Source organism: Triturus cristatus, chromosome 1_2 (assembly GCF_964204655.1).
Source record: "Triturus cristatus chromosome 1_2, aTriCri1.1, whole genome shotgun sequence".
Classification (NCBI taxonomy): Eukaryota; Metazoa; Chordata; class Amphibia; order Caudata; family Salamandridae; genus Triturus; species Triturus cristatus.
Genome location: NC_140580.1, coordinates 925,728,636 through 925,754,239, shown reverse-complemented (window position 1 = coordinate 925,754,239; position 25,604 = coordinate 925,728,636). Strand labels below are relative to the sequence as shown.

The 25,604-nt window shown below is 47.5% G+C and overlaps 1 protein-coding gene across 16 annotated transcripts in view; it reads right to left on the bottom strand.

Moving 5' to 3' along the window:
* Nucleotides 1-25,604, bottom strand: part of KIF1B (kinesin family member 1B) — a 1,461,559-nt gene that overhangs the window by 197,675 nt on the left and 1,238,280 nt on the right. For all 16 annotated transcript variants that reach the window (XM_085609808.1, XM_085609814.1, XM_085609823.1 and 13 more), the window contains one exon: nt 12,458-12,572. In XM_085609808.1, the coding sequence (XP_085465934.1) occupies nt 12,458-12,572 (115 nt within the window). The remainder of the gene's footprint in view (nt 1-12,457; nt 12,573-25,604) is intronic.

Here is a 25,604-nt window from a genome sequence, read left to right as displayed (position 1 = left end):
AGAATGGAAAGGCACATCACTTTCTATAGAAACACATTAATAAAGTCATATGTACTGATACAATCATTAACCTTTATCAACCTCAATGGGAATAGTTATTTTACACTAAACGGAGATCCTGCGTGTCATCACTGCTAGATGATGACATGTACGAGTGCTGTTAATTAATGACCTCGGGAGCTGTATTTCAAGTGTCAAGCCAGAATGATGATAATAGAAAATATTTACTTTGTTGTATACATCATATTCACAAAATGCCAATAAACATATTTTCAAAACAAATGGTGGGCATTGAAAAGTTGTGCCTAATTTCACCTCCAGCACCTGATGGGTGGAGTTGGCAAATGGGGGTATGACTCCTTAACTTTGTATAGTATTCCCAACCTCTGCAGATGGGCTGCAACCACCATCACCATCTCCTCTGTGAACACCCGAGGTGCACTGGCAAGGCCAAAGGGGAGCATGGTGAACTGAAAATACTCTTGGCCTACCTGAATCTGCAGGTAGGATTTGTGGGACAGTAGGACGGGGAAGTGGAAATAGGCATCCTGCAATTCCAATGCCACCATCCAGTCTCCTGGGTCCAGGGCAAACAGAACTTGGACAAATGTGAGCATTTTGAACTTATCCTCCTGGAGGAATATGTTGAAAGGGCACAGATCGAGGCTCAGACAAAGGTCTCCATCCTTTTCGGCACCGGAAAGTAACAGGTGTAACAGCCAATCACGATCTCTGATGCCAGCACCCTTTTTATGGAACCCTTGGCTAAGAGTGCTAGAAATTCACCTCAGGGATGGTCAAGTGGTCTTCTGGGAGGTGTTGTGGTGTCAGTGGCCTATCCAGAGAAGGCAACAGTAAGGGGAGGGAATAACTGTGTTCCACAATCTGGATCAATCATTGGTCAGCTGTGATGCTCCTCCACTTGGCGAGTTAAAAAGGTGATTCACCCTCCCATCTAGCATTCGTGTGCTGTGAAGGTTAAATTAAAGTGGTTTTGAGGCAGCCGAAGGAGGGCAGGCTGGGGTTTGGGAACAACATTGCCCCTGGGGGACTGGGAGCGGTTTGCTTCATCTCTGTCCTCTACACCGAAAGGTCAGGGAGGCATGTTGCTGCCGAGTTACATACTGACGTTGCCTCTGCTGGTATTCCCTGCCTGAGCCAAGAAAGGGGCGAGTATGTTGAGGGCACCACAGACCAGGCTGAGTTAGACCAATAGAGATGTGCCAAGGCCACTTGGGGGTCTTTCTGAAGCGCCCTATAGAACCAGGTAACCAGACATTACCTTGTCATACTGTGAACAGAGTGTGAAGGAGGGGATTGGTGGCAGGTTATTGGCTTCTAATATCAGAATGAATAATTAGTGCCTGCCTAATAGCGCTGTAGGACAAAAGGGATCCACTATGCAAGCTTTGTTGTTCTTGTAGCTCTGGGAAACTTAAATGGGTTCAGTCTGGGATTAAGTCCCCAAACGTTGCAACTCCAGCATCCTCCCATACCAACAGTGCACAAGAAGTGAGTATACTGCAGCCAACAGGCAGTCCCATGAGTGGAAGAGCTCTGGAATAGGGGTGCAGTTTCATAGTTAGTGCATGGAATCCCTGCTGAAAGCAATCCAGCACTGTGTGCAGTAGTAGTGAGAGAGAACCGTGATGGGCAGCGCCAGGGAATAGGAGACAATGGTGGCTTCCTTCTCATAACTGCACATGTGAACTCTGCTTCCCAGAATATATAGTCCCAATTTAGGAATTAAAACGCCTGGTCCAGGTCAAGGGGCAGACATGACAATTGGGGTGTCTTCCATGACTGAGTAGAGACATCATATTAATATGTGCACCACTGTTCTCTTACTTAGAATGTTATAGTCTGTAGAGAGGACGTGTGAGGATACATGCCTTTTGCAGATTTCACCCCACTGTTTGGCCCCACTGATCAATACTAGGCACTGGAGTAATGGCTCTGAAATGCCCAAGCCCTTCTAATCAGGATTCAATGCATGTGCTCTGAACCTTAAAAAGGTACATAGCTGATTGGCTCATATACAATTGGCATAGCTTAACTTACTTGTACGTCACTAGTGTATGATACCAGGGATACCTAGAACCTGTAAGTTAAAGTGTCACTCATGGTCTACAGCTCTAGCTGTGCAGGCTCATTGTGCTGGGCCCTATACCATAGTTTGCACCACTCCTCCCCCAGCACTTCTAAATCTAGGCTCAGGGTATCAATTTCCAGTTCCAGAGCAGCACATTCATCACATATTGCTGCAAGAATGAGATCTAGTTTGTCTGCAGTCTCTGCAGCATAGCTTGTGGGCTGGGAAGATACAATTTAGTCTCTAGTGGAACCTTCCTGGGCCATAACCTCTTTAAGCGCCTCTCGACATGGGGTTGCTGCATTCATGGTCCGAGTTCTTCCTATTGATAGGATCTTGTTCAGATGCAGAGACACCGGCACTCAGAAATGCACATGACTGCACCTATCCAGGGGTACCAACCCCCCATGCCACCATGTGACTGTCATAGCTGGTGGCAAAGTGAACCAGACGGACCCCTACTGAACAGGTAGCTCATGATCAGGGCTTGCCAGGCACCCAATCACAGTTGTCTACACTTTGCAGTTCAATGGGGAGGTAGGCCTGTGCAGCTCAGCCTGCAATTAGACCCATTATTATCAGAGGTACAAATATACACCTGACAGCAAGGGCCTTTGAGGATGACACACCACACCTCTCCCTGGAAATTGGAATGAGATCCAGTAGGTTGTGCAACAGCCTTTTCCAGGCCTTAAGGTGAATTCTCAAGTGCCCACCTGCAAAACCCAAGAAATTGCATTGTGGACACTAACTTGCTGGTAGCCCACCACATGTATAGCACTTGGCCTGATTAATTCAGTTATTGGCTCATCCAACCAGGGAATGATGCAGGGCCCTTCATTGTCTCGAGGGACTCGCTCCTGTCCCTCGGGCTGAGTGGTCGCTCCCCAGTGCCTCCCTGCTTCAGTCGGTATCGTTGCTTGGCTGCCTATCTGCTCATTTAAATCATTATTGCTGCCTGCTGTGTGCCTGGTTGCCGCGCTGAACAATTTGCATTTCTGTACTGCTAAAGCGCCGCTTTTTCAGCATTCGCGCATTTCCGCTGGGCTCCCCCCTCCGCCTCCATTTTGCCTGTGTTGTTGTTGTTGTTGTGCTCATCTCTAGCCCGCCCCGCCTCCCAGCTGAGACGCCCTCCCACTGACCAGAACAGCGCTCCAATACCTGAAAGCGCCGTGACTCGCTCCTGTCCCTCGGGCTGAGTGGTCGCTCCCCAGTGCCTCCCTGCTTCAGTCGGTATCGTTGCTTGGCTGCCTATCTGCTCATTTAAATCATTATTGCTGCCTGCTGTGTGCCTGGTTGCCGCGCTGAACAATTTGCATTTCTGTACTGCTAAAGCGCCGCTTTTTCAGCATTTGCGCATTTCCGCTGGGCTCCCCCCTCCGCCTCCATTTTGCCTGTGTTGTTGTTGTTGTTGTGCTCATCTCTAGCCCGCCCCGCCTCCCAGCTGAGACGCCCTCGCCCCTCCCCCTCCGCTATCCATATATGACAGTAGTTCCCGCGCGCAGCGTCCACGCGCAGCGTCCGCGCCCAACCCGCGCCGAAGGTGCGCCAAAGGTAAGCCCGTCTACGCCCGTCCGCGCCTGGACCGCGCCCAGCGCCAGTCCCCCTGCCCCTCGCGCTGCCCAGCCCTCCCGCATTACCTACGATGCCGCCTCCCTCCTAGCCCTCGACCCCGGTCGCGCCCCCAACTGCGTCCAAGCCGCTCCTGGACACACCCATGGACCTTTCTCTTGCTACTCCTGCAAATTCATCGGCACCGACAACATCTCCGCTACTACCACACCACAGATTCCCGACCCCAACCACCTACAATGCATCCTTCTCAACACCCGATCTGTCCACAGACACGCCATTGACCTATGGAATCTACTAGACACCACCTCCCCGGACATCGCCTTCCTAACGGAAACATGGATGAACGCTTCCTCCGCCCCAGACATCACCATTGCCATCCCTGAAGACTATAAGATCACTCGCAAAGACCGTACCAGCCACACAGGAGGAGGAATCGCTATCGTCCATAAGAAATCAATCCGCATCTCAACCAGCTATGACGCCAACCTCGCCAACTCCGAACACCTTCACTTCCAGATCCACATCGACCCCAAGACCACACTCAGAGGCACCCTCCTCTACAGACCACCAGGACCCCGCGCAAAATTCAGTGAAGACATCACGGACTTCATCACTCCACTCGCGCTCCCCTCCAAAGAATACATCCTTCTGGGAGACCTCAACTTTCACCTTGAAAAGATCAACGACCACAACACCACCACCCTCCTGGACAACCTCGCCAACCTCGGACTTAAACAACTGGTCACTTCCCCCACCCACATCGCAGGTCACACACTCGACCCCATCTTCTCCTCCAGCAATCATGTCTCCTTCAGCCACACTACGGATCTCCTCTGGACTGACCACAGCTGCGTTCACTTCACCTACAACAAGCCCAAACCCACCAACCACCTCCAACCGACTCTGCAAAGAAACTGGAACAAAATCACCTCCGACCAGATCTCCTCATCGCTCCTTCTAAACACCCCAGCCCACTCCTCGGACCCAAACCTAGCCGCCGCCAACTTCACCCGATGGCTATCCAACACCGCAGACACCTTAGCACCACTGAAAAAACGTCAAAGCAAACCTGGCAACAAGAAGGCCTCATGGTTCAACGATGATCTTAAGAAGTCCAAGAAACTCTGCCGCACCCTTGAAAAAGCGTGGAAAAAAGACCCAACCACCAGCACCAAGGACGCCTTCAAAAACGCCACCCGCACTCACCACCAACTAATCCGAAAGGCCAAGAAAACAGCATTCAAGGACCGACTCGACAACAACGCCCACAACAGCAAGGAACTTTTCAACATCGTCAAGGAGTTTTCCAATCCCTCGGCCAACTCCAACGACATCACCGCCTCTCAAGCCCTCTGCGACTCCCTAGCCTCATTCTTCCACAACAAGATTGCAGACATCCACAACAGCTTCGACAACCAACCCGGGGCCCAACCCACCCAACCACATGCTGAACACACTCCCCCCGCGAACACCCTTAACGACTGGAACCCAATCTCCACTGAGGACACCATCCGCCTAATGAACTCCATCCACTCAGGATCCCCCACAGACCCATGCCCTCACCACATCTTCAACAAAGCAGACTCCGTCATAGCACCGCACCTCCGAGACGTCATCAACTGCTCCTTCAACTCCGCCACCTTTCCGGAAACCTGGAAACACGCTGAACTCACCGCCCTTCTGAAAAAACCCACAGCGGACCCCACCGAACTCAAAAATTACCGCCCCATCTCGCTCCTTCCATTCCCGGCCAAAGTAATCGAGAAAGCTGTCAACAACCAGCTCACCGCTTTCCTCGAAGCCAACAAATCCCTCGACTCCTCACAATCTGGCTTCCGAGCAAAACACAGCACTGAGACCGCCCTTATCGCAGCAACAGACGACATTCGAACCCTACTGGACAATGGAGACACAGTCGCCCTCATCCTCCTCGACCTCTCTGCTGCTTTCGACACAGTCTGCCACAGCACCCTGTTACAACGCCTCAATAACATCGGAATAAAAGGAAAAGCACTTGAATGGATCACCTCTTTCCTCACCGGAAGAACCCAGAGAGTCCGTCTTCCACCATTCAAGTCCGAGGCCACCGAAGTCATCTGTGGCGTACCACAAGGATCCTCTCTCAGCCCCACCCTCTTCAACGTATACATGAGCCCCCTCGCGACCATCGCCCGCCAACACAACCTCAACATCATCTCTTACGCGGATGACACTCAACTGATCCTTTCTCTCACCAAGGACCCCAGCACCGCCAAAACTAACCTACACGAAGGAATGAAAGAAGTTGCTGAATGGATGAAACATAGCCGTCTGAAACTGAACTCAGATAAAACAGAAGTCCTCATCCTAGGTACATCCCCCTCTGCATGGGACGACTCATGGTGGCCGGTAGCCCTTGGAAAAGCACCCATCCCGACAGACCACGCACGGAACCTAGGCGTTATCCTGGATTCTTCACTCTCAATGAACAGACAAGTCAGCGCCGTATCTTCATCTTGCTTCAACATTCTTCGCATGCTCAAAAAAACATTTAGATGGATCCCCACCGAAACCAGGAAAACAGTCACCCATGCTCTTGTCACGAGCCGACTGGACTACGGAAACACCCTCTACGCAGGCACTACCGCTAAACTCCAAAAGAAACTCCAACGAATCCAAAACGCCTCAGCCAGAATCATATTAGACATCCCACGCAACGAACACATCTCTGGTCACCTGAAAGACCTCCACTGGCTACCCGTCAATAAGAGAATCACTTTCCGACTGCTAACCCACGCACACAAATCACTCTACGACATCGGACCAGAATGCCTCAACTCAAGACTGTCCTTCTACACCCCCTCCCGCCAATTACGTTCCTCCAGCCAAGCCCTCGCCACCGTACCTCGCATCAACAAGACCACCATGGGAGGCAGATCCTTCTCTTACCTGGCTGCTAAAACATGGAACTCACTCCCCACTCACCTTCGCCTTACCCAGAACCACCTAGCTTTCAGAAAGCAACTTAAAACGTGGATTTTTGACAAGTAATCCTCCCCCCCCCCCCTCCTTGCGCCTTGAGACCCTCTGGGTATGTAGTGCGCTTTATAAATTCTCTGACTTGACTTGACTTGACCTTAACAATTCTCCTTTCGGCTTGTGTTCGGCCCACATGTCTGCACTCGCACAGCCCTCTGTCTGCCAATTAACTATGGCGAAAGGGTGGCCCACCTGCTCACACTTGTCAGCAAGCAGGAATGCTACCTACGGGGGGCTCAAGGGTCAGGGACTAGAACCAGTCAACAGTGCAGACTAGTTTAGATTCACAAGTCCTCGACCTCTAGACCGATGCCACAGGTCTTGTCCAAGCACTTCTAGACTCAAGTCCAGCCTGCATCCCTGCATCCTCAACATCGACCTCGGTCCTCGATCCTAGGAGAAATGAAGAGAGACCGTCAAGGCTCACCACAAGTGCACTGGAGCAGGGCCAGGCATTTAAGGCTTTAGTCCAGCACACTGCACCAAGGTCTGCTGCCAGGCTGCACTGACTCTTGTGGCCTCTACACCACACACCAGGATGTGGCTCATAAAGCTGCCCTGTTTCAGGATGGTGATCAGAGCTGATGCTGCATCAATTTACGCTGCTTTCATGCTGTCACCACTGCTAATGCTAAGAATGTCCCCGGGCGGATGAAAAATTATCAGCTGGCCTGGATCCAGAGCCTCACTAAGGCGCAACCACCCTCTTAGGAAGCTAGTCACGCCTTTGCTCTCTTTAAGCCTTTCCAAGGCAGAGTCCAACTTCGCTCCAAATAGCGTAGAACTGTCGAAGGGAAAGTCCATTAGGTATTGTTAGACATCGGAAGTGAGGTCAGTGGAGGGAATACAGACGTGGTGCCGAAGCACCACACTGATTTGAACTGCCCTACCCAGTCAGTCATATCCAGGTCAGATCAGGTAGAGTAGTTTGCACTGTCCTGACCATCCAAGATTGTAGGGTTGGCCATATTTCTTCTGGGACAGCTGGCATCACTCTGTCCCATTGTTCTTTTCAATATACATTATTTGTAATATTAATTATAATGGGGAGAGTATCACACATCATCATCATGATAAGAGCTAAAGTGCAATAATGTGAGGTTTACTGGGGCTTCATGGATGTTCTTTAAATATCTCCTTGAAGTGTCATCACTTGAAGAGAAGCTGCCACTTCCTGAGGGAGTAAGGAGAGATGGTCCTCCATCTGTCAAAAGTGATTGGCATGGGTGGAGGGGTAGTCATGAAAGGGAGGGAGGAGCCCCTTCGGACAATCTGAAAAAAAAAAAAAATACCGTGGTGGAGGTGATAGTGTATCTTGCCTACCAATTGTTGTCCATGTAGGTTGGAGGGCAAACTAAAGAGGTTTGGAGGCTGCAGCTGCCAGGGGGGAGGGGTGGTCTGGCCCGATCTCTGGCTGGTCAACCCACAGGGTCTGGTGAACCGCATCCTCAGCCACATAGAGGCTGGGAGGCTTGCGTGCTGTGGTGCCTGGACAGGTAAAGACGCAGCTGGAAGCCACTTATGTAGCCACGAATGACAGACTGGGGTTGCAGGGCAGCCATGGAAAGGCCCAAGGGCACGCCTTGTCTCCTAAAAGATAGGAACCATCAAAGCACATGTCCATAAGCAAAGCTTGGACATCTGCTGAAGAGCAAGTCATTCTCAGCAGAGGCGCTGTGCCGTAAGGGCACCGACGAAGAACCCGCTCTGCCTAGTCGGGAGTGTCCAGCCCACATCGGATAGTAAACTTAGCTGCATCTCTCCGTCTGCCAAAGCTTGGGAGACTAAGGCCTGGGCCTCTTTCGGGATCATGGACAACACCTGCACAACCGAATCCCAAAGGGCATGAGGCAATGCTTAAAAGGGACGCGGTGTTCATGGACCACAGTGCCAGACTGGTGGAAGAAAACAATTTCTTGCCTAAGGGGTCTATCCTCTTGGATTCCCTATCCCGTGGGGGTCTGTTAGAGAGGGGGGGGGGGAGGGGGTAATGCAATAGGATTTACACAGGAAGTGGAGGCTCGGACCAACAAGCTCTCTGGGGTAGGGTGTTTTGTGAAGAAACTGGGGTCCTATGGAGTGGGGTGTTGGCAACAGGCAATTGTCCTGGTCACAGGAGCCCCTGTGCAGGGCTTGGACTAGGCCCAGAGCAGGACATCCGTAAGGGGTTCATTAAATGAGAGAAGTGGTTCTGTAGGAGTAACTCCCAGCTGAAGCACCTCTTTCAAGATGTTAGTCTTGACTGCCATTAAGGGCAGGCCAAGGTTCAAGAACTCAGCCGTCCTTCTCACCACCATAGCAAAAGAAGCTCCCTCTTCAGTAGCCACGGTAGGAGGAGAGACCATTCCAGCATCTGGGGAGGTGTCAGATTCACTGATTTCCACCAATTCCTGAGATCAGTCCATGTTGGGGTCTAGGGGCTGGTATTCTCCAGAGTCCAGGGGCCCCTCCCAATATTCCCCAAGTCCCACCCCAAACGCTTAGGCTCTGGCCTGGAGCGAATGGCTCCAGTAGGGCGATGCCCTTCCAGCTCAGTGTCAGAACCGTGGATGAGAATGAGGACGGCACCGCCATCACCGGGGATGTCAACAACCCGCGGATCCAAGTGGCCCGACTGGTGCCAGGGGAAGACCTGCCGGCTTGTGGGTCCTTCCCGAACCCTCGGGGCTTGAAGGCACTCCAGCAGGGACAGGCCTCCCAAATATGAGATGTATTGCTTCATAAAATTCTCGGAGCGGGGGGAGGCCCTCTGGCTCCCAGAAATTCACGGAGGGACGGAAACGGCCCTAGCGCAGGTTCAACTGAGGCAGTCCGCGAATGGCGATGTTTACTTGTTTCATCTGATGTTTTTGACGTATGCGAAGTCGAGGATCCCCTTCAACTTCCTACTCTTATTCTTATGGGACTGACCAGAATGGGACGACTTCAACTACGATGAAGATCGATGGCTCTGCGATCGATCCCAGAACCTCCCTCTCGACCAGGATCAAGACTGTTGCAGTGTCCCATGTCGAGGCGCGCAAGGCTTGAATCTTACCTTCCTTGTGGACATCCCTGCCAAACCAGTCTTGGAAAAAACACTTCAAAAAAAGTTTAAAAGGGATCAGTCAAAATATTATTGGGGTTAGCTCTCTCTGGATCCGCTTTAACTGGTACGGAAAGAAAAGAACTGACGTCAGCGTGCTGGGGTGGCACCTATATAGGCACCATGCATGTCACTTCCGGTGCCGACATTGCCACGTGGATCCGAACGATGTCACCTTCCGGCATGCAGAGGTACTGCTCACGAAAACTTTTGTGATCCAGTCTCACACCTGGCAATAATTCTAAGGGAAGGAATCTGTGGCTAGAAAACTATTAGATAGGACACAGATACCTGCTCCCAATTGGAAATTACAGCGTAATCAATGTAATAGGGAATCTCCAATGTTTTCCTATGGGAGGGGTAGGCCTCACAGTGAAGAACGCCTACATTTGTTTTTCTCTACTATCAGAAAATGTAAAACTTCAAAGTACATTTCCAACCTTTTAATTACAAGGCACCTTGCCCTATGGGCTACTTAGGGGCAACTTATATGTAATAAAACAGGAGTTTAAGGCTTGGCAAGGGGGTTTAAAACTCAATTCAGGCCGCAATGGCAGGCATGGGACAAGTTTTAAGGGGCTACTGAAGTGGGTGGAACATTAAGTGCTGCAGGCCCACTAGTAGCTTTTAATTTACAATCCCTGGGTATATGGTATACTACACTACAAAGGGACTTACAAGTAAATGAAATATGTCGAATAGGTTTAAGCTAACTTTACCATGTTTTAAGAGAGTGAGCACAGGCACGGCAGCAGTGGTGAAGTGCACAGAGTCCTAAGACCAACAAAAACAAATTCAGCAAAACATTGAGGGAAAAGGGCAAAAAGGTTGGGGGTGACCCTGCAAAGAGGGCCAGGCCTTACAGCTGCCAAATTAGCAACACTCTTTGAGGTACTTCAGTTATCTTCAGAAAAGTATCAACCCGATCCTTTGGTAGTTAGGTTGTAAATTTTTCCAAGGAATCCCATAATACATGGTCTTATCTGTCTCTTATATATAGCGCTGGGACGCCTCAGGGTAGCCATCGCGCTTACAAATCCTCTTTCTATTCTATTCTATATGGCAGAAAAGCTGTCAGTTCAGAGACTTATAGACAACTATAGCTGTTTTTCTTCTTTATGTTCATCTTTTGGCTCTATTTGTTGGGAGTAGGCATCTGAAGTCACACTCATTGCATTAAACGTCTTCTGCACTGCGGAGGCAGCAAGAAAAGTCTGGTGGCAGATTCTTTCCTACAAAGAGATTCCTGTATAGGGACCCATAATTGCTTCTCTTGACACCTCTTTGCGGCTCTGTCTCAAGGTTGAGTCAGAAAGGTCTCTGTGGCGCGGTATGAAATGCCAGCACCAAACACATTAATGGTCTTGCTTGGTGCCTTGGGTTAAAATGAAATGAATATCGTCTTTGTTGTCTGCAGTGGGATAAATGTATTAATACTGAGCTTTTTGGTTGCTCTAATGTTCACTTTACAGTATGTCCCATCATCTAATTGAGACAGCCTGTTATGTACCAACTCAAGGGATGGTTGGGAGTTCTGTCCCAGACAATTGTCAGTTTATTAGTCCATATTATTGTGTAAGCTCCCTTGGCCTCCAGTGGGCAGAGCAAACAGGAGAACTGGGATGCGGGACCTTGACCTGCTTCTTGACCATTTTCCATCAGCAAAGGGAATTGAAATAAGCTGGAAGAAGGGCTGAAAGAATTGGTGATACCAGCCTTTGAAGCATTTCTCGGTAGAGGCTGAATGGCTTGCTCAGGCCACATTAGTTGTTACAGAGGAAGACTCACATCGGATGGTGTCTGGGATACAGCCTCTTTTGGAACAGGAGTGCTGAAGAAAAACAACACACAGTCTGGGTTTATATTTTCAGGATTTTTTTTTAAAAGCATGAAGGCGATTTGACAAAAAGAGCCAACATAGTGGTGAAGAGATATGCCAGAAGACGCTAAGTCCGATGTAAACAACCCTGAAAAATTAAAACAATGCGTGATCTCCAAAGATGTCAAGTGAACCCAAATGTTCTTTAGAAACCAAATACAGGTGTGAAAAAATACAGAAAAAATTAACAGTATTAAGGGATCCTAGCTCAAATCCATAATGAAGCAGAATCATATATCCCACTGATTCTCTTTGTTAAAGAGGATTAGAAAAAACAAATTTTCTCTGTCAAATATGATCTATAATGTCCATTAACAATTAACCACACATTAGGCTAGAAAATTTTACGGTATGGTTTCTGAAATTAAAAAAAAAAAAGTTTACAATTTAAAATGTGGTCCAGGATCCCAAGAATTGGGTGGAGATTGATTGTTCTTTTCGTAAATATAAGTAAATTCTTTGATCGAGAACAGCCTGTTCTACACAATGAAATCGGAAGCCTATCACAGGCACTGCCTGAATATCCGTTTATTAAAAATACAAATGTTCATAACATACCAGGAATAATGTAGGAACTGCCCCAGAGCAACATCAGACTATTACCAAACAGCTGTTACTGCTGGACAAAGCAAATCTTGAAGCAGTATTAATTACAGCTCTGGTACACTTCGCCTTCTGCATGGCAACGTGCTCAAGGGTGCTGGGTTTACTCACTTGGAGAGACCTCAAGGCCTGTGTACTTGCATCAAGGTACACTTAGAGTACCTTATTCTCACAACAAAATATGTTGACTTCATTATGAACTTACCTCGAGGTATGCTGACAGAGTCATGTAGATTTTCTCTCCATACGGTGTCACCCGGTTGAGAAGAAGAGAATTATGCAGTGAGCTGTCCCAAACTGCTTCAAAACGATAGAACGTCCTACAGGAAGCACACAAACATAAATATTACACACCTTAAGACACAAACACCCATGCCACATCTAAAACAACCAACAGGGCCATTCACTGGCAACAGTGTTAAGGGGAATCGCCTTATTTTAGGCTGAGAGTAACGAGGCAAGTAAGTTGAGAAGAAGGGAAATAAAGAAACAAGTGGTGGACAAAAGAGGCAAGAAGGGGTGGGGAGCATTGTGGAAAAGAAGTGACAGAAATCATGAGTGTTAGTGAATAACGGTACAGTAGAAAGGAGCAATTGCAGAGAAAGCAAGGGGTGCAGTAAGTGAGCATTAAGAAGTGAATAAAAGAAGAAGATTCAGTGTACAAAGGATGGGATTGAGTGATAAATAGCATTCAATTGTTTATTTATAAATAGCCTGTTTTCTCATGGTACTAAAAACCTACAAAGAAAAACAGAAGAAATGTGTACGACAAAAAAAAGACAAAAAGAGCAACAAAACAGTAAACGTTCAAGAACCCTTTTGAATGCAGAGTTGTGCAAGATCATAGAGACTAGTCTAAATGTAGGTATTCTAAGGAATAGTTTGGAGCTGCTGCTTGTTGGGAAGCGAGTATGATAACGAGAAGAAATGGCAAAAAGGAAGTAAGGAGTGAAGGTAGGAGAATATACATGAGGGATAAAATCTGCAAAGAAAGTTCACTATCTTCAGGCCATTGAAAGGGCAGCCCAGGAGCAAAGGGAAATCTTTAACATAGTCAAAGATTTTATGAATCCTTCCGCCCTGTCGCAAGAGATCCCTCCATCCCAAAGCCTATGTAACGATATCTCGGATTACTTCGAAAATAAAATTCTAAATATCGTGAGAACCTTTCCCCCAGCTCCTTCCAGCCTAGAAGCAGACGAAAGAGTGGAGAGGGGACAATCCCTAATTAGCCTGGCTACTTTTGCCCCGGTCTCCCTTGAGGACTCCTTTAATGCCATTGCTGCGAGCAAATCTGGATCCCCCTTTGATCCCTGCCCTCCTTTTGTTCTACAAACATTGGCAGTAACCATTAATCCCATCGTAAACAGTATCATAAACACATCTATGGCGACGGCAGATGTCCCTTGTGATTGGAAACTTGCAGCGGTTAAACCACTTCAGAAAAAGACTCTCACCGACCCTACCATCCTTTCCAACCTTCGCCCAATCTCCCTGCTCCCGGTGATGTCCAAACTGACGGAAAAATTTGTGAACATCCAACTCACAAACTTTTTAGAAACAAATGATATCTTACATCCTAATCAGTCAGGTTTTCGGTCACAACATTCTACCGAGTCTGCCTTATTGTTCACAAATGAGACTCTCCGCATGGCCATTGACCAGGGAAAGAAGGCGGTCCTAATTCTACTCGACCTGTCGGCAGCCTTCGATACGGTCTCACATCACATCTTAGTGGACCGTCTTGCTGCCGCAGGGGTAGATGGGATAGCCCTGTCTTGGCTGAGTAATTTTCTTAGTGACAGACACCAAATTACGGTATTGGGCCAGTATCAATCTGAAGCAAAGACCCTTAGTTCTGGAGTTCCTCAGGGGTCAAGCTTAAGTCCCATACTCTTTAATCTGTACTTGGCTCCCCTGATAAAACTGATTGCCTCTTTCCAGATCAGTACCATCTCATATGCTGACGATACTCCGCTTATTTTGGTATTGGATGAGGAACAAGCTGATGCCGAAGAAAATCTCAAAGAGTGCCTAGCAGCAACATTTAAATGGATGACAGACAATCATCTTAAATGTAATGCCGATAAGACGGAAATTCTGCCGGTTGGAAAGGCAAATCTATTCTCTCCGAAAGATTGCTGGCCTGACGGTGAGGCAACTCCTCCCAATACCATCACATCCGTCAGGAACCTAGGCATTAAATTTGACAATCAGCTGTCCTTCAAACAACAAGCTGTTGCGGTAGCTGGCACCTGTTTCCACCTATCCAAGACTTTGAGAAAGTTTTTCGATCTCCTGCCGTTGTCAGCTAGGAAGACTGTTGCAGTAGCCCTAATTACCTCTAGGCTGGACTACTGCAACAGCCTATACGCGGGCACCAGCAGAGCAGTCCTTCACAGACTGCAAATGGTCCAAAATGCAGCAGCCCGTCTGGTTTTGGGCTGGCCCCGCAGATCCTCAGCCTCTGCAGCAATGGATATTTTACACTGGTTGTCAATTGCAAAGAGAATTCTCTTTAAGGTTCTCTTGATTACCTTTAGGGCCTTCCATCATCGAGGACCTAAATATCTAACCCAAGGCTTTAAACGCTACTTCCCGGCACGCTGCCTAAGATCTGTGGCCCAGAATCTGCTGGTTATTCCTAAATTTAGGCTGACAACCAAAGGGGGCAAATCCCTCTTCGTGTTGGGCGCCAAGGCATGGAACAAGCTCCCTCTCCCCTTGCGTTCCATGTCGGATGAAACCCAATATAGGAAAGCATTAAAAACCTGGGTATACGCTATGACTGAGTCAGCTTCCATAGCTATGGTTTGAGATGTGGTGTTCTGTGCAAATGAGGTCTACTTTCTCCCCCTGTCTCGTACATCTGAGTTGGGTAAGCGCCAAGATACTCCCTGGAGTGATAGTTGCGCTATAAAAGTGGATTTTACATTTACATTTACATTTACATAAATGAAGTATGGGAGATGGAATGCACGAGGGAAGGACAGAGTGGATGATATAATTGAAGAGAACAGAAAGGAGGAGGAGAGATGCTAGAAAAGCAGAGTGGTGGGACGAGAGGGCAGGACAAGAAGATAAAGATTGAAAGGGGGCACACAAACCAAAAAGGCAGACAAAAAGATTTACCATAAAGTAGGGAACTGGGAAAAATAGATATAGGGAAACTGAAAAGCATGAGTACTACTTATAGGAAGAAACTAGAATGGAAAGTTCCAAGTGTCACAACATGAGGCAGGCCAGGTGGCATATATAGGGAGGGGCCTTGTGGTGTATTTTAGGGGAAGCCATGGAGGCACTTGTTAGAGGGTAGGGTAGTACATTATGCCAAAGACCAGAGTTGCATCTATTGAAAGGGGGTGACATTTGTTGAAAAAGGCGGAGATAGCATACTTTGGTAGAGACAAGACAGCACATACCAGACAGGCCAGAGAATTTGGTGGGTGGGGCAAAGATGGAACGTGTAAGAAGAAGCTAGGGAAACACAGGCTGAGAGAGGCCCAGGCAACACTGATTGAGAGAGACCAGGGCAACTCTGGATGAGAGGGAGAGAGGCCAGGGCAACAGTGGCTGACAGCAATGGCTAAGCAACAATGGATGACAGAAACCAGTTCAAAGATGGATGAGAGAGGCCAGGAGCACTGTTTTAGAGAGACCAGGGCATACTAGGACAGACTTGGTTGCGATAAGCCAGGACAGCACTGTCTAACAGAGACCCGGTCCAGATCTGGTTATTAAAGGTTAGGGCAGCTTTGGTTGTTAGAGGCTGGGGCAGTGCTGGTTGTTTAAGGCCAAGGCAACAATGATTAGAAATTACTAGAAACAGCAGCTGAGAGGTGAGGGCAAACAGCAGCTGAGAGTTGAGGGCACACAGCAGCTGAGAGTTGAGGGCACACAGCAGCTGAGAGGTGAGGGCACACAGCAGCTGCGAGGTGAGGGCACACAGCAGCTGCGAGGTGAGGGCAAACAGCAGCTGCGAGGTGAGGGCAAACAGCAGCTGCGAGGTGAGGGCAAACAGCAGCTGCGAGGTGAGGGCAAACAGCAGCTGCGAGGTGAGGGCAAACAGCAGCTGCGAGGTGAGGGCAAACAGCAGCTGCGAGGTGAGGGCAAACAGCAGCTGCGAGGTGAGGGCAAACAGCAGCTGCGAGGTGAGGGCAAACAGCAGCTGAGAGGTGAGGGCAAACAGCAGCTGAGAGGTGAGGGCAAACAGCAGCTGAGAGGTGAGGGCAAACAGCAGCTGAGAGGTGAGGGCAAACAGCAGCTGAGAGGTGAGGGCAAACAGCAGCTGAGAGGTGAGGGCAAACAGCAGCTGAGAGGTGAGGGCAAACAGCAGCTGAGAGGTGAGGGCAAACAGCAGCTGAGAGGTGAGGGCAAACAGCAGCTGAGGGGGGCCAGAACAACAACAGCTGAGAGAGGTCTTGGCAACAGAGTGGAGAGGCGCCATGGCAACAGAGGTGTAGAGAGGCGCCATGGCAACAGCGGCTGAGAGCAGCCGGAGCAACAGCAGCTGAGAGGGGCCGGGGCAACAGCGGCTGAGAGGGGCCGGGGCAACAGCGGCTGAGAGGGGCCGGGGCAACAGCGGCTGAGAGGGGCCGGGGCAACAGCGGCTGAGAGGGGCCGGGGCAACAGCGGCTGAGAGGGGCCGGGGCAACAGCGGCTGAGAGGGGCCGGGGCAACAGCGGCTGAGAGGGGCCGGGGCAACAGCGGCTGAGAGGGGCCGGGGCAACAGCGGCTGAGAGGGGCCGGGGCAACAGCGGCTGAGAGGGGCCGGGGCAACAGCGGCTGAGAGGGGCCGGGGCAACAGCGGCTGAGAGGGGCCGGGGCAACAGCGGCTGAGAGGGGCCGGGGCAACAGCGGCTGAGAGGGGCCGGGGCAACAGCGGCTGAGAGGGGCCGGGGCAACAGCGGCTGAGAGGGGCCGGGGCAACAGCGGCTGAGAGGGGCCGGGGCAACAGCGGCTGAGAGGGGCCGGGGCAACAGCAGCTGAAAGGGGCCGGGGCAACAGCAGCTGAAAGGGGCCGGGGCAACAGCAGCTGAAAGGGGCCGGGGCAACAGCAGCTGAAAGGGGCCGGGGCAACAGCAGCTGAAAGGGGCTGGGGCAACAGCAGTTTAGAGCAGCTAGGGCAACAGTGGCTGAAAGACAAGGCAAGAAAGGCTGAGAGGCCAGGGCCACAGCAGTGGAGAGAGCCCAGGGCAACCCTTGGGGACGGAATGTGTTCAGCCTGACCAAAGGGTAACAGTATTCAAATAACAAGGTCATAGATTTTGGAAGATCTCAAGGTGACTTGGTTTACAAGTGGCCAGCATTGCTCATATTGGTAGAAGACCGTGTACATGGTAGGAGAGCACAAGTACATGCTCAGGTTTAGATCTACGATTCAAAAAGGCAAAATGTCAGAACACTTCATTGCAACCGTCAAGTTTGCACTCTATCTTTCCACACAACAGCTCTGCTTTTCATGGATTCCAACATTTCCCATATTGGGGGATAAGTAAAAAGGAGAACAGTTGGTTATGATAAATGAGGGGATGGAGGATATCTTGTATGTGTCCAATTAACATAAGTTTTAGACCAGAGGAAAGGCAGAGGTACAAGACTTAACTAGTCAATAGTTATTGTTCCATTCAGAATTAAAATACCACATTTTATCCAGGAAGGAGCTCTTCCAGTCTCTCAAATCTCTCCCCAGAGGATAAAATAAGCAAACTATTGATTGGCGTGTGGTGGAAAGCAAATGTTGTGCTTGATAGCGAATTGTGAAAGTTAAAGCTTCAGCTAGTTACAAAGCCAGAACTTTCACCTCGCAAACCAACTCCGCTTTTAAAATGTAAGGGCTATTTGATGTTAAAAGCAACAATCCTGTAATATTTTAAGTATATTTAGCCGTGTATGGAATTTTGACTACGTTTGTGTAGTAACATTTTTTATTTGAATCAGGTCATTCTTAAACAGCTTAATGCTCTTGCAGCATACTTAAAAGCACGGGTACTCCATGCACTCAGTTCTGCTAAGTGTGGTGCACACACACAAACAACTGAGAAACTTCCTATTCAAGTTCACTATCACCTGTAGCCAGAAAACAGTTAACCTGGTCTGTAATGTCTTCAAACATAGAATGGACCCCTTTTCCGCAGAAGGTACCATTTGAACCAAAATACATTGTCATCCTCAGCAAATCCACAAAGGAAATTGTCCTACCAGGAGACTCACTGAAACAATAATGAAGGTTCTCACATGCTCTCTCAAACTCTTCCCTATAATTCTCTCCCCAAGGTGCTAGTTCACTGGATCCAGGAAAGAAACTTCATTATCATGCACATATTTCTTGGGGCAAGAACCTCTTGAATACAGTAGTTAGCCATATATTGGTGCACGTCATCAAAATTAAATTGACTATCCAGGTTTTCTTTGGCAAGAAAATGGTTCTCTAGGTTTCTGAGCTGAATGTATCAGCATTAAGAACTCCTGCCCTTAAGATACAATTCTCAGTCCCAGCCAAAGAGTAGGAAGCTAGCTTTATATGTAGTATACCAAAACGAGGTATACTATGTAGAACATCCAGACGTCCCTTATTGGTTTACAGGGCTTAAATTATTAAACCCCAATGCTCTGTTTTGTGGTAGTGTGGGCGAGCAGTTTAGGCTTAACAGAGGGTAGTGTTAATGCATTTGTTGAACACAGAGTCAATAAATGAGACGCACTCAAGAAGAAACTTGAGAACAATTGAGAAAAATAAGTATTTTTATATTTATTTTTTGACACAAAGAACTTCGGAATTGGGTAAGTACTTTTCGTAATAGCAGTTTTTACAGGTAAGTAAAATGTTCACTCAAATGAATTTTTACGCAGTAATGCTTTCCTATGGAGGAAAAGGCATGTACTGCATACTGTATTTGTAAATGCTTCTCAGGGGTTCCCCTTTAGTACTTAAGGTGAAAGGAGGGCAAGGTCCAAAGTGCTGCCAACAGTTTGACTTTACCTCTGCTGGAGTGTCTGGGTGCAGAGGTGCTGGGCCTGTTAGAAGCCTTGTGTGGTACACCGTAGGCAAAGAGGGGGGCCACCTAGAAACAGGCTGCAGAGGGGGACTTGGGGACAAGTTCGGGAGCTCCCAACGGGGTGCTCTGTTCGTAGCGGTCCTGGGAGCAGAAGAGTGCCGTCGGTTGTCGTGGACTCGGGCAGGGGAGCTAGGGTGCAGAAGGTTTTGGTCGGCTGGTGCCCGTGCGTCAGAGGCACCCATGGATCACGGTTAGACCTGCAAAGAGGTCAGGACAGCTGGGTCACTTTTGTTGCTGGCCTCTGCGATGTGACGTCCCTCGCTGACCGTTCGATTTCGGTGGCGGTGGTATCCAGATTGCACTCAAACAAGCTTTAGTTGCAGCAAGGGGGCTGGTACCCTGGGTTTTGGTGCAGGGTGGCTCCAGTTGGTCCTGGCTTCCTCTCACTTGGCGGTAAGACCCCATGGAGCATGGTGACCTCTTCCTGGGTGGCTGCTGCGTCGATGGGCCAGTGAACAAAAGAACAGTGAGCTCGGACGTTGCGGTCGGGGCCTGCAGGCAAGTGACTCCTCCACTTCAAGGGAGATGCTGATAGCTTGGCAAAGTGCTGGAGGCCCCTCAGGCTTTTGGAGGATGCACAGCTGAAGGACAAGTTGGGTTGTCGCAATTGTCGGTACAGGAGCAGTTAAGCAAGACGGATTTGGAGCCAAAGTCCACTTTCCGCAGTTCTCTTCTTTCAACTCTTCCTTGTTCTCTTCTTTCTTCAGTCAGACAAATCTAAGTTCCTAGTGTCAGCGGGGTACCTAAATACTCAATTTAGGGGAGTGAAGGGTAGTAGCCTATGTGCTACTTATCCTTGGGGTCCGTACCCCCTCTAAAGGACACTTTCTGTGAGGAGTGGACACAACCCTGTCCCATTATTCCTATTTCCAGCAAAATTGTGGGTTAGGGGGTCTGATTGACCTGGTAGTGCACCACGTCTCCTAGCATAGCTAATTTCCCTGCTGTCCTGGTGCCAAATGGGCCTCAGGGCATGGGATGGCATCTCCAAGGTTAGAGAAGGCCAGGATCGCAATTAAAGGCAGCAAGGGGCTTTGAAGTCCCTGGCCTTGGTAAGCAGATTCACTAGCCATCCTGCTGGAGGAAGTGTGAACACCTTCCTCCAGAGGAGGCACTGTTTCTGGCTGCAGAGAGCACAGGCTCACACCCGAAGGGTAACACAATACATGCTGTAGCCCTCAGGGACACTATTTTGTACCCAGGTACCAGGGTTACCATTTACTAGAGACTTACAGGGGTGCTAAATGTCTTGCCATTATGGAACAATTGCACAGTTACTTTGTTTTTGGGGAAAGAGCACTGGTACTGGGGACCTGGTTAGCAGGGACCCAGTGCAATTCAGTCAAACTTGCATCAAATACCAGGTAAAAAGTAGGGATGACCATGTCAAAAAGGGGCACTTTCCAATACAAAGCAATTAAGGATTCACGCATGTCACACACCAATGATGGAGAGAATACCGAAAACTGCATCATGTTCATGGTCAGCACCACTGAAGGCCACTATGCCATAAAAGACTGTTGAGCAGGAGAATAAGAGCAAAGAATAAAAGGGGGCAATCCAAAAACCACGGTAAGAGGTGTGGAAAACACCAGAGACTAAGGAATTAGGAAAATGGACCCTCCCAGGCACCTTTTCTCTGGGGCGGATGGTTTGTGAGGTACTCCTCCTACAAATAATTTCAGCCGTGGTAAGGCTAATCTGGCAAGGACAGTTAAGAAATTTAAGACCGTGGGCAGCAAAACACGTTTAACTGACAAACTCTCCATTGCTTTGAATCTTGTCTTTGAATACACTGTTCAAGCTGCAATATTATAGTCCAGAAGCAGGGTGTATAAGCACCTTTATGAACCATCCTCACAAGACATCTTGCCATCCCATTAGGAGCAGTACTGTAAGAATGCTTCACTTTAAGAGGAGATTGACAACTGCTTCTCTTGCTTGAAAAAGGCTGAGTCCTCGCACACTTCTGCTCAAAAGGGGGGACAAATACTAGGGGATGTAATATAAATCCATTCACGAGAAAAAAGCATTGCAAAGTGAAATAAGTACTATTAAAATGGAAACGCTTTCTACGTACTGCTCTGAAACATTGATAAAAGGGAGCTAAATAAAAAGGCTCCCAAAGTGACGAGCTCTCTAACAAGAAGCAAGCTCTTTTCACTCTGTGAGCAAAAATTAATGGCATAATCAATCACCTTTGAGGAAAACTGCAGCAATTGACATTTTATCACTCTAGTTTCTGGTTCAAAACAGTTCGAAATATTGACAGCTGGGAAGCATTAATTTGAAGAAAACGTTCCATGTACATTTGGTGAAGCTTGAACATATTTGTATTTGGGATTTGTGACGCACACGGCTACTCAGAGTGCCCCGGCACAAGCCTGGAGGTAGGAAAGAGGAGACGGCTAGATGAATAGGAATGTCTTGAGCCTTTTCCTGAAAAGCTTAGAATCCTGAAAGCTGTGAAGATCCAGAAGGAGAAGGTTCCGGGCCGAAGATGCCCTGAAGGCAAGAGAGCTCTTCCCCATTATCTTAAGGCGAAATCTAGGGACATAGGCGAGAAGCTGCGTCGCAAAGCGCAGCTGCCTGGTAGGAATATAGAACCTGAAGCGCTTTCTCAGGTAAGCCGGGCCGTGTCCATAGAGAGCTAAATGTGCCAGGACCAGGGATTTAAACTTAATCCTCTCCAGTATGGGCAACCAGGGAAGATCTAACAAGTGTTGTCTCACGCTAGTCTTTATAGGGACATTAAGGAGAGTTCTGGCCGCAGCATTCTGAACCACCTGCAGTATGTTCAGACGGTAGCCAGGCAAACCTACATACAAGGCATTGGCGTAATCCAGGTGCAAGGATACCATATACAGTAGAATCTGTGTAGCCTATTGCTTTCTGAGCCTAGAAACTGCGGGTCTGTGGAAAAATAATCTGGATGGAATGTATCATGCCTCATTGGAATTGGTGTTGACCACTTTTCTGGATTGCCTCGCCAAATTAAATATTCACTAACTAGGAGTAATTAGAGAAGCAATCTCTCATGGTAGGCAGCAGGGAATTAAAATTATATAGTAAAACCCATATTAAGAAAATATCTACAGAAGTAAAACTTGTACATTTAAGCCTTCAATAGATCAGGATGAACCAGTCTGTAAAAGCTCACCCTTGACTGTCAACATCTAGATATCCTGCCCCTACAACCATGGATGAGGTGGTTTGGGATAAGATGGCTCATGTATTTGTGACTTCAATTCAAAAGAATTAATTGACCATACACTGCCTACCTTCCCTTGGTCTACTCTTTCTCTGTACAAATGAATCATGAAATTTAAGTGTGTAAATCGTCAATCAATAGACATGCTTAATCTGAAGCAGCAGGGCTTTTTAAATGAGGTGTCGAAATATTTAGTACAGGCTTTCAATATGATTTCAGCTAAAAATGTTTTCTTGCACAGAAGATGGTTTTCCCAATAACTTGTATTTCACTGCAATTCTTAATGTACAGAAATCTATTGATGTAATGATATTCCTGTACTTCTGTTTTACAACAAAATTTGATAAGCTGTATTTTAATAACTATATATGACATTAAATGTTTGTTACACTTTACTTTTAATGAGCCTGAGATGCTGTATTTACTTTTGGTAACCTTCGTTCTGATGGATATATATTCCTCAACATATTCCATATGTGATTCCTTCAAAGGTACTACACTGGATCTGGGAAATTTGTACATCAAGGTCGGTTCCTTCAGGGGTCCCGTCTGAAGAACTAATTCTCAGAGGACTCACCCACCTACTACACATTTTGTTTTACAGTGCCTGTTGACCAGAGCAACCTCAGTTATATATCTGCAAAACTCCACCAGAAGTGACATACAAAATTCTATACAAAGCCCGACAGGCGTTGGTAATGGAAACTTATTCAGCATCCCACAAAGGATTTCAGCACAGTCTGGAGCAGCAAAGTGATAAATTAGAATATGAAATAAAAGACTATTCGTAAGGTTAATGTTATGAGAGAGCATTCAGGAAAATGTGTGAGATTGCACACCCATCAGAGGAAATTATCTTCCTCTTATAACAGGTAATTCTTCCAGCAGATTTGGTATGTGAACTACTTCCAAATACTTTCATTTTCTATGCTATTGGCTTACTATGCAGCCTGTAGGCTAACAATGTCTGTTTTATCTTGCAGTTTTCTTCATGAGGTTAACTCTTTAAAAACAGAGTTCAAGTGCTACTAGCCCTCTTGTGTTTTTATACACAAATTATGTATTTTGCAAAAGCAGTTTGTGTTTATTACATTGTTTAGCCTCCTAGATGGGAGCTGCAGTGGTATGAGATAAAATGATATATGTATGTGTATGTATATATATATATATAGCTGTATATATATGTTTTTCATATATAATTGTTATTATTTCCGAGGTCCCCGCACTAGGGCAGGAATATTCAGTGCTTATGACCATTGATGAGGATCCCTGGAAGAGAATACTTTTATTAATCATTTACTTCTGTGTTTAAGTTTTAGGTTGCTAGGATGACTGGGGGAATTCCTTAAACTATGAATGCAAATCAAAACATTACCTGGACTATTCCTTAAGAAGCATGATTTGAAATGCACGGATTGTCGTTTTTGAACAGATACTCACTATCTGTCCTAATCATTCACCTCAGAAGGAATTCAAAGTTGAAAAAGTAATAATTAATAACAAAATCTCAAGGAACCTTGTGATCGCCTGTAATAAGTTGGCAAGGATATCCCCTGAAAATCCTGTTGTCTACCATCCATGGATACTGCATTAAGACTACACCAGATTCCATTGAGCGGGCTACACCATCCACAAAGTTCAAAAATGTCTGCAGGGATTATATTGCAGAATCAATTCTATCAAGCAATAGTACTTAAAGGCTCTCTGATCTGTTTCAAGAGATCAGACTCTGCAAGCACTGGCGGTTATCACTGGACATGAGCATATTTTGCAAGAAACTGTACTAGCAAGCAAATAAAACCAATTTACTTACCTTCGGTATGTTCTTTCTGGTAGAGGCTCTATTTAACCGCAAATTCCCCTGGCGCCGACTGGACCTGGAAACTTTTAAGAAGTACCTCTGTGCTGCCTTGCAGCTTCACACTAAAGTCATGAAGAGCATTAAAGACCAACTATTCCAGATCTCATAGCATCTGAGACGCAATGACCATTTTGATTTTTTTAAAGAATTTGTTGAAATACTAGATCAATATAATCCACAGACCCAGGAGCAACTGGAATAACACACACAGCCTTTTAATGGAAGCAGGACTTTCTCCATTAGTCCTTTAGTCAAAAACAAGAACTGCTCCTTTATCATGATATTTGAGAGGGTTAAGGGGAGAACGGGAGGTTGGAACGAATAATAGGATGTAAGCATTGAGCAATGGGGAGAGCATAAACCCTCTATCTAATCTGCAGGAACCACTGGCCTAGGATGATGTGACTCCAATGATGTAGAATTGCTGTCATTTGGCCACCAACTTGGGCAGTTTTGGACCTTTGAGACCAACCACCCACTGTGAAGGGGGATCGGCCTAAAGTTTATCCTAAAAAAGAACTGGCTCAGTGAAACAGCCTGAGGTTTTCAGAAAAGGGAAGAAGTCAGAGTGTCTCAACAGAAGAGGACAAACTTATCTTGGAAGAGTAGCTCATTCTTTACACATACTCTACGTGTGGACCTTTCTCTGGAAGTCTATTTTTTCATGCGGGGAATACAAAGGAATTTGATTTCTTTTTCTGATGCACCCAGGCCAAAAACAACTTTTGTTCCATTTTCCGAATGGCTTTGGTGTGCGTCTGAGTGTACTTATTGCACAAGGTAAAGCCTTGCTCCAGTGATATGAGGGTTGAAGACTGACATTTGCCATTTACAGTATGAACAAGTTCTATAACCTAATTTCCTTGTTGAGCACAAATTTGGAGCCCGGATGGGCGATTCTACACACTAAATCAGGTCAAGGCAGAATGCTTTAAGGCCTATTACAAGGACCACTACTCAACATCAGACTGACCCCCAAGCATGGACAGCATACCTAGATTGGTTGACCTCCTCACGCTTCCGCAGAGGAATAGAGACGTGCTAGAGAAACCACTAATGAAAGAGGAGATTCTTGGGCCATAGTGAAACTTAAGTGTGCAAAGGCACTGTGGCCAGATGGCTACACAGCCTCCTTCTCTAATTGCTTTGCACCTGGGATCCTGCCTGTCCTATATAATGTGTGTAGGAGAGTAGGGTCTGCAATCCTATGATCACCCAGATT